At 39.7% G+C, this 8,564-nt stretch overlaps 2 protein-coding genes across 2 annotated transcripts; both read right to left on the bottom strand.

Annotated features, from left to right (window-relative positions):
* Window positions 1–595: 595 nt before the first annotated feature.
* On the bottom strand, window positions 596–3,908 carry LOC148186487 (uncharacterized). The gene is made up of 2 exons (XM_088069418.1): window positions 3,534–3,908; window positions 596–2,839 (listed from the first exon to the last, which is right to left on the bottom strand). Exons 1-2 carry the CDS (start codon window positions 3,703–3,705, stop codon window positions 1,788–1,790), a joined length of 1,224 nt encoding a protein of 407 aa, XP_087925544.1. The 5' UTR covers window positions 3,706–3,908; the 3' UTR covers window positions 596–1,787.
* A 1,028-nt stretch (window positions 3,909–4,936) lies between these two features.
* Window positions 4,937–7,938, bottom strand: LOC121964188 (uncharacterized). Its single transcript, XM_042514401.2, has 2 exons — window positions 7,642–7,938; window positions 4,937–6,366 (listed from the first exon to the last, which is right to left on the bottom strand). Exons 1-2 carry the CDS (start codon window positions 7,811–7,813, stop codon window positions 5,249–5,251), a joined length of 1,290 nt encoding a protein of 429 aa, XP_042370335.2. The 5' UTR covers window positions 7,814–7,938; the 3' UTR covers window positions 4,937–5,248.
* Between the last annotated feature and the right edge of the window lie 626 nt (window positions 7,939–8,564).

Here is an 8,564-nt window from a genome sequence, read left to right as displayed (position 1 = left end):
TGATGCGTGATTTTAGTGTTTTTTTGAGCAATGTACTTCCTGCTGCTGACACGGTAAAATCATTCGTCATTTCTGGGTTTTCGATTGTCCTCTTATACCAGGACTGACACTCTGGAAAATCTATTTTACTTTGTTAAAATTTCTGTAACAGCAGGTCTACGATAATTTCACTACCGCAGGCATTTTTCCTCTTCTTAAAGCTTTTTTTTATGGCACGTGTCCATTTCTGGAGCATGTGCCAGAGTCTTTCTTATCATAAAAACTAGAGAAAATACAAGAAACTGAAGAGAAAGTTGCTGTGTGAGGCCCAATGTCTCCCAAATAAATGCCCACTTCGTTCAAACTCTACATCTCCAGTTGATGAACTTCAGTTAAGTGCCCCTTTAAGCCCCAAATCATTGCACTAACTCAGCCAAATTAATACATTTTATGGATGACAAAATTTGTCTTGAATGAAAAACTCACTTGCCTGATATCACGCAGTATTGTCAACTCGAATCTGTCAACTCGAACACAGTTGAGTAGGTGGATTGAAAGCTGTGGACCTGGGCAAAGAACTCACTTTTTTAGATTAACTGCTCTGTCATTAATGATCTTCAACATCTTACTCTTTTATTTTTTACACCAGCTACTAAAATCAGACTTTCAACAGTAAGTCTGCTGTTGAAATTAGAAACAGCATAGTTATGATCAACATGTGAAGTGATAATCACTGTTAAGTCATGCCAATCTCCATTACAACACAGCGAGGATGGACTTTTTACTGTTTTACTGATGAATTGTGGCTATATATTGTCTGTCACTGGAAAATGGCACCATTTAATCTGTTTAAACAAAAAAAAAAATAAAATAGAACTACCACCACGCTGTTGTATGCCTTCGCATACCAGTCAAGTTAAGATAATTTTTACATTCAGGTCTGTGAAACCATGGATGCTTCACACACAGTAGAGCTATACATCAGCACCGTTTCAAGGTGGTTTTTGAGTTTTGGCCAAAAACATGTTGTATAAGGTGACCTTGACCTTTGAGCTTCTAGCACCGTATCAGTTCATCTTGAGTCCAAGTGGACATTTGTGCCAAATTTGAGGAAACTCCCTCAAGGCCATCTTCAGATATCCCGTCACAAAAATGAGACAGATGCAAGGTTACAGTGACCTTGACCTTGGACCATCAAATTGTAATGAATTCATCCTTGAGTCCAGGTGAATGTTTGTGTCAAATTTGAATAAATTCCCTCAAGTATAGTATGTGGTAGCATAGTATATGTTGTCAAAAATCATGAAAAACTGTCATAGTAGTTTGTCGACGCAAAAAAAGCACCGTATTATAGTACGTCATCAAAAATCACAAAAACAAATCATAGTATTCTTGCTATCACAAGAATGAGATGAATGTAAGGTCAGTGTAACCTTGACCTTTGACCACCAATATCTTAGCAGTTCATCCTTGAGTCTACTTCAATGTTTATGCCAAATTTGAAGTAATTCCCTTAAGGTGACTTTGCGATATTGCGTTCACAAGAATAATACTAACGAAGTCTCAGTGACCTTGACCTTGACCATATGACCACCAAAATTTATCTGTCTTTTCATCAAGTCTGAGTGAATGTGTGTGCAAAATTTGAACAAATTCCCCTCTAGGCGTTGTTGAGCTATCACGTGCATAAGAAGGTACCAGATGGACGTTCGAACAACCCAAAAACTCGAAGAGTCTGGCCTCGGCTATCATTGGCGCAGAGGCATGAAAAAAAAACGTTCCTTATGTTTTTTTCCTGCATGTAGATGTTACTCCACGCTCTCTGCTGCATGCGCATGCTCATGTCGAATCAGCTCTCCCCTTTGGCAAAATTTTTTACCACATTTGTCACAAGAGGAGGGTTTCTGTCGCTTCATGTGCAACTTAAGGTTACCAGCGGAGGGAAATTGTTGACCGCATAATCCACACCGATACAGTCTGTCTTCTGTATGTCTCCTTGTGTGAATGATGAGGCCATGCCTTTGAATAAAAGTTTTTCCACAAATACTACAGCAATACGGCCTCTCTCCTGTATGAATCCTTCGATGAACTTTAAGGTTCTGTTTTTGACTGAATGTTTTTCCGCAAGTATCGCAGCGGTACGGTCTCTCTCCTGTGTGTGTCCTTCTGTGAATGTTGAGGTTCTGTTTTTGAATAAATGTTTTCCCACAGACGTCACAGCGATACGGTCTCTCGCCCGAGTGGATCTTGGTGTGATCTATCAGGTGGTGTTTTTGGACGAATGTTTTCCCACAAAATTGACATTTAAAGTCTTTTATCCCTTTGTGTATTTTTGAATGCAACAGTAGAGAACTGCGGTAGGCAAACGTCTTGCCACAGACGTTACAATTAACACTTGGCTCCTTTTCATTTACGGCAGAGGAATCTCCGTCGGGACCTTCCCGCTTCGAACTGCTTTTTTGTCTTCGCAATATCCTAACTTTTCGTCTCTTCTTCTTTGCCAGCCGTACTTTGTTTTGCACCCACTCCTCATCGCTACCGCTGCTCTCGCTCGGAGCTGAAGAGTCGTCTGAAGAAACTGGCTGCATTTCATGATAAACTTGTGTCTCCAGCTCATTTTTCACACCTTCAGGAGAGGGATTAATATACTCCTGTGTTTGACCTTCATCCCAAAACTCCTCCTCCTCTTTTATCTTGGACAAATTGAAGATTGTCTGACCCATGAGGTAATTCCCATTATTGCTGTCTGTGTCTGCACTGGTTTGAGAGGGGACCTCAGATGTACTCACATACTCTTGTACTGATGGTTTGGTCAAAGTCTCCTGCAGCACTTCATCGTCGTTCAGTGGAGATTCTGTAGCTACAAAGGAGATGGAAACAAAAATTACTCAGAAGCATATATATATATATACAATATATATATATATATATATATATATATATATATATATATACAATATATATACATTACAAGTGCTATGGGGGTTGCAGGACATTGATTGAATGTGCCATTGATTGCACATTTTTTCATCAGATAATGAATAAACTAAGAACCAGGTACAATACGGATATTAATACACACATCTACACATGTATTTGGTGTGTGATTATGTATTTATTTACTGTCATGTATTTATTGGCATGCATAAATACATGACATTTATTGGCAAAAATGACTTAACGGGTTAATTTGGATTGTATTTGACATAATTAGTTACATCAGAGATTTGGTAGCATATCAACAAAAAACTGATCTGCAACCCTTTAAGAACATCATAAAAGGCTTATTTTTAAGCAAAAATATACCACTGTACAGTTTCTAAAATACTACTATTATTATTTAAATTATAAGCCTCCTTTTATTAGCACCGGCCCCTTCCCTCTAATAAATACCGAACAGCCCCTAACTTGTCTGTCTTGGTCAGTGGGCAAGCCACAGTCTGAGTTGGCACTTTTTTCTGCAGAGTCTGGATACTAAATTATTCTTTAAAATAGTCTGCACTTCAAAAACTTCTCACAAAAGATTATAAGAGTAAAGCAGCCTGGACCCAAACCTGTTATCTGGTGCACAGAGTCCAGTTTTTGACGCGGACTGTGGGGCTCCCATGTCGGTCTGTGAGCGTCGGCTTCGTCCAAAGCTAACGTGATGGTTTTCTCCACCTCCGCGAGGATCTCCTCCGCCGCCGCGAGCAGCCGCTGATGGACAAACGACCGCAGATGAATCATCGCGGTGTCCTCGGTGCGCAGATGTGGTGTCAGAGGCGGCTGTGTGGGAGATGATGAACTCAAAAGACTCAACTGTACAATGTGGCGTTCAAACGGAAGCAAATAGTGGTCACGTGGCAACCGTTAGAAAGATCTTAAACTTAAGAAGATGATTCACTCCGTTTCTTTTATCGTTGTTTCTGAAAACTGAACGCGTCTGCAGCAGCCTGTAATACATGCATGGTTTGGAGGAATTTCTACCCATAGTGCGCATGCGCCAACGTGCATACAGCCTGTTGCTGTCGCCCGTGATTGTTTTCTGTTGTAGCAATCCTCTGTGCTATTATTCAGATGTGCAATATTCTGTCAATCCTTGCATGCAGGCTATATTTAATATATTTTAATTTATTATTATTATTTTAATATATTTGTTACTCATATTGCATATATTCTTATATTCTCTGTCTTCTTATTTTTGTATACATCCGTTGTACATTACAACATCATACACACACATATATATATACATACATGCATATGCATACATTACATTTTTATTACATTATATATATATATACTGCATTTCTGCAGTTCTATCTGACATTTTTATATACTTTATGTTGGTAGTTATTTCTGCTTTCTATAATTCCCTCTGTTTGGCATCAGAGCGTCTGTAACAAACCACATTTTCCTCCCAGGTATCATTAAAGTATTTCTGAATCTGATGTACAAAGAAAGTTTTTTTTTTTTAATAATATTTAACAACATCTTTGATGAGTAGTAGTTGTTAAATACGATGAAAATAATCTGTTTTCTGCGTTTTGATTCAGCATGTCTTTTTCTACAAAAAGGTGTTTATTTTCCTTATTTCAAAGGAGCAGTATGTAGGCCTAAAATTTATTGGCATCTAGCAGTGGGATTGCAGATTGAAAAACAAATCATATTATGCATTCGCTTATCTTGATGTCCCACCAGAGACATATAATACAAGGAGTTGCTTTTTATATATATATATATATATATATATATATATATATATATATATATATATATATATATATATATATATATATATATATATATATAAATAATCCGTTATATATATTGGATTTTCAAAAACAAACAACTCCTGAAATTCTTGTAATCAAAAAGTCCAAACTTTTAAAATTGAATTCACATAAAGACACATGTGAGTAGTGTTTGGTGCAAAATAAATAAAGAAAAAAGGGAAAGAAAAACTACATTTTAAAAGCAGTATTTCAGCATATTAAACTTTATTGTCCCCCTCCCCCCCAAGTTGAAACTTGGTTTCATCTTAAAAGGACGTTTCACAGAATGATATACAAAATAATGGTTTTACCCTGAACAGTTACCCATTTTTTCCAGCACGGAGCTCATATAAACAGAAACCTAAAGGGATTCGTGAACATATTTCCATTGTTTGTTTGGTATTCATTAAAAGTAAAAGACTTCTCCCAACTGCTCTTCAAAATTAATCTACCTTACCAGTATATATGATTTATAACGGAGCTCTGAGCTGGTCTGCCGAGTTCATTTCCCTGTTTCACTCAGCAGCTGCCTTTTCGTGAGTCTGCAGGTGCAGCTTTAGTTTCCGTGCAAACCTGAATTTTATACCACAAACATGGCAGCCATGCGGCCTCTCTCCTGTATGTGTGTTCTTATGTCTCTTCATCTGTCCCCTTTGGCGGAAACCTTTACCGCAAATATCACATGGGTACGGTTTTTCTCCTGAGTGGTACGTCTTGTGTGCTTGGAGATGACCGTTTGTGTGAAAATGTTTGTCACAGAGGCCACACTGAAACGGTTTCTCGCCTGAATGAATTCTTTTATGAATTTTAAGGTTCTGGCTCTGAGTGAATGCTTTACCACAAATATCACAGCAATACGGTTTCTCTCCTGTATGAACCCTACGATGAACGTTAAGGTTTCGCTTTTGACCGAATGTTTTTCCACAAGTATCGCAGCGGTACGGTCTCTCTCCTGTGTGTGTCCTGTTGTGAGTGTTGAGGTTCTGTTTTTGAATAAATGTTTTCCCACAGACGTCACAGCGATACGGTCTCTCGCCCGAGTGGATTTTGCCGTGTTCCATCAGGTGGTGTTTTTGGAGAAAGGTTTTCTCACAAAATTTACATTTAAAGTCTTTTGTCCCTTTGTGGATTTTTAAATGCGACTGTAGAGATCTGCGGTAGGCAAACGTCTTGCCACAGACGTCACACTTAACACTGGGCTCCTTTTCATTTACGGCAGAGGAATCTCCGTCGGGACCTTCCCGCTTCGTGCTGCTTTTTTGTTTTGGTTTTTTCTTCTTCTTTGCCAGCTGTGGTTTGTTTTCCACCCACTCCTCATCGCTGCCGCTGCTCTCACTCGGAGCTGAAGAGCTGTCGGTAGAAACTGGCTGCATTTCAGCACGCACTTGTGTCTCCAACTCATTTGTCACATCTTCAGGAGAGGGATAAATATATTCCTGTGTTTGGCCGTTATCCCAAAACTCCTCCTCCTCCTCCTCTTCTTTTATCGTGCACATGAGGTAATTCCCATTATTGCTGTCTGTATCTGCACTGGTTTCAAAGGGGTCCTCAGAAATACTTGCATACTTTTGTATTGATGGTTCGGTCAAAGTCTCCTGCAGCACTTCATCGCCGGTCAGTGTAGATTCTGTAGCTACAAAAGGAGATGGAAACAAAAATGTAATTAAAAAAATAAGAAGCATAGATATACAGTATATATACATTACAGGCACTATGAGGGTTTCTAGACACTGACTAAATGTTTTATTGATTGTATATTTTTTCATCAGATAATGAACAAACTAAGAACCAGGTGTAACATGGATATTAGTACACATATATTTTATGTGTGATTATGTTTTTTTGACATGTATCTTGTTCACATGATTGGTCACACGGTTGTTCACACATGTATTTAAGAAGGCATCTTGCAGAGTAATTCCAGTCTGATGAAGACCAGTTTTGCTCAAAATGTCACTTTGTATGTTGTTATAGGATTGTATTCATAGATTTGGTAGCAGATCAAGAAAAAAAATGATCTGCAACCCTTTAAGAACATCATAAAAGCCTTAATTTTAAGCAAAAAATACCACTGCACAGCTTCTAAATGATGATGATGATTATTATTATTATTTAAATGATAAGCCCCCCTCTATTTGCCCCGCCCCTTTTTCATCTCAAAAATACCGAACAGTCCCTAACTTGTCTCAACCTTTCGCTTCACCGCCCCTAGTAACAATGACCAGTATCACCATGGTCAGTTGGCGGGCAACAGTCTGAGTTGCAATGGCGGCCCTGTGGAGGGGCCAACAGGGGCCTGTGCCCCTGAAACACTGAACCTACCCCCACGAACAACATTATACAATGGTGACACTGATAAATAAATAAATAAATATGTGTCATTTATAATTATAATATGTATCATTTATAAATAAATATTTTTTAAAAATGCGATATCGCGCCGACGAGAAAGGCGGAACCAATGCGTGTGTGATTTGTTTCCAGTCGGATCCTTTAGAGCGCTGCCCCGCCACTGGCTGGCGCGCGGATGACTCGAAAAATACCAACTATCATACTTGCTGCTGAAGCTAACGAGTATGTTTTATTTTGGGTTTTTTTTTTTACGTTTTGCAATATTGTAGAAAATTGTAACTAACACATTCCAGCAAAGTGTACCTGTAGCAGGAATACTTATACTGCAATACTTTACATGACTGTAGTATTATTTAAACTACAGATCTGTGTGCGTGGACGCTCGTCTTTGTCTCTTTTGCTCGGGCTGAATGTGTCCACCCCCAGTAAAATTGGGCGCGAACCGCCACTGCTGAGTTTTCTGCAGAGTCTGGATACCAAATTATTCCTTAAAATAGTCTGCACTTCAAAAACTTCTCACAAAAGATTATAAGAGTAAAGCAGCCTGGATCCAAACCTGTTATCTGGTGCTCAGAGTCCAGGTTTTCACGCGGACTGTGGGGCTCCCATGTCGGTCTGTGAGCGTCGGCTTCTTCCAAAACTAACGTGATGGTTTTCTCCACCTCCGCGAAGATCTCCTCCGCCGCCGCGAGCAGCCGCTGATGGACAAACGACCGCAGATTGATCATCGCGGTGTCCTCGGTGCGCAGATGTGGTGTCAGAGGCGGCTGTGTGGGAGATGATGAACTCAAATGGTCAATGTGGCGGTCGATCGGAAGTGAAATAGTGGTCTCGCGACTTCTTCTTCTTCTTCTTCTTCCTCCTCTTTTACATTTCCGGCACATTGCTGCCATCCACAGGTCAGACTTGTGGTATCACCCTAAATGTCTTTCAGCTTCACAGTAATCCAGTGGAGGATACAGAGTCCAGGACTGCTTCCACATATTGATGGCGAGATGAAGTGTCATGAAGCATTGAAGCTTTCAATCCAATTGGTTCACTCATGAAGACGCCTGGTGCTTCCAGCCCAGCACGGCTCTAAATCTCTAGCCAGACTCTTCTCTTCTGTTGTTCCCAAATGGTGGAACAAACTTCCAAACTCTGTGCGATCTGCTGAGTCCCTTTCTACTTTTAAGAGACAATTGAAAACTCAATTGTCCCGAGAACACCTAGGCACTTAACCCGACTCTTCTCCTCTTTGCCCTTTGGGGTAGATTAAGTCAGATGGTCCAAAACCCAGCACCTAATGATTATCTAGCACTGACAAAGTTGTGTGATGTTGTATGTTGATTGTCATCGTAAGTAGTGATACTGAGATTGTTGAATCTCAGATGCTGAGATCGCTACTGGTTATTACTTTGGTTTCCAAAAAAAAAAAAAAAAACAAAAGGGAGGGGGGGGGGCTGTGCGGCACTTCTTCTGCCACTAGACGGCAATACC

Source organism: Plectropomus leopardus, chromosome 18, assembly GCF_026936395.1.
Source record: "Plectropomus leopardus strain MGB_pleo_1.0 chromosome 18, ASM2693639v1, whole genome shotgun sequence".
NCBI lineage: Eukaryota > Metazoa > Chordata > Actinopteri > Perciformes > Serranidae > Plectropomus > Plectropomus leopardus.
Note: the sequence above shows the minus strand (reverse complement) of the source record. Positions and strands in the feature narration are given on the sequence as shown.

What these genes read in the sequence shown, in the direction of transcription:
- LOC121964188 (XM_042514401.2), bottom strand. Translation starts at nt 7,813, where the DNA reads ATGATCAATCTGCGGTCGTTTGTCCATCAGCGGCTGCTCGCGGCGGCG. An exon ending in CTCTGAGCACCAGATAACAG is followed by an intron (nt 6,367 to 7,641) that starts GTTTGGATCCAG and finishes CTCCTTTTGTAG; the next exon opens with CTACAGAATCTACACTGACC.
- LOC148186487 (XM_088069418.1), bottom strand. Translation starts at nt 3,705, where the DNA reads ATGATTCATCTGCGGTCGTTTGTCCATCAGCGGCTGCTCGCGGCGGCG. An exon ending in CTCTGTGCACCAGATAACAG is followed by an intron (nt 2,840 to 3,533) that starts GTTTGGGTCCAG and finishes TCTCCTTTGTAG; the next exon opens with CTACAGAATCTCCACTGAAC.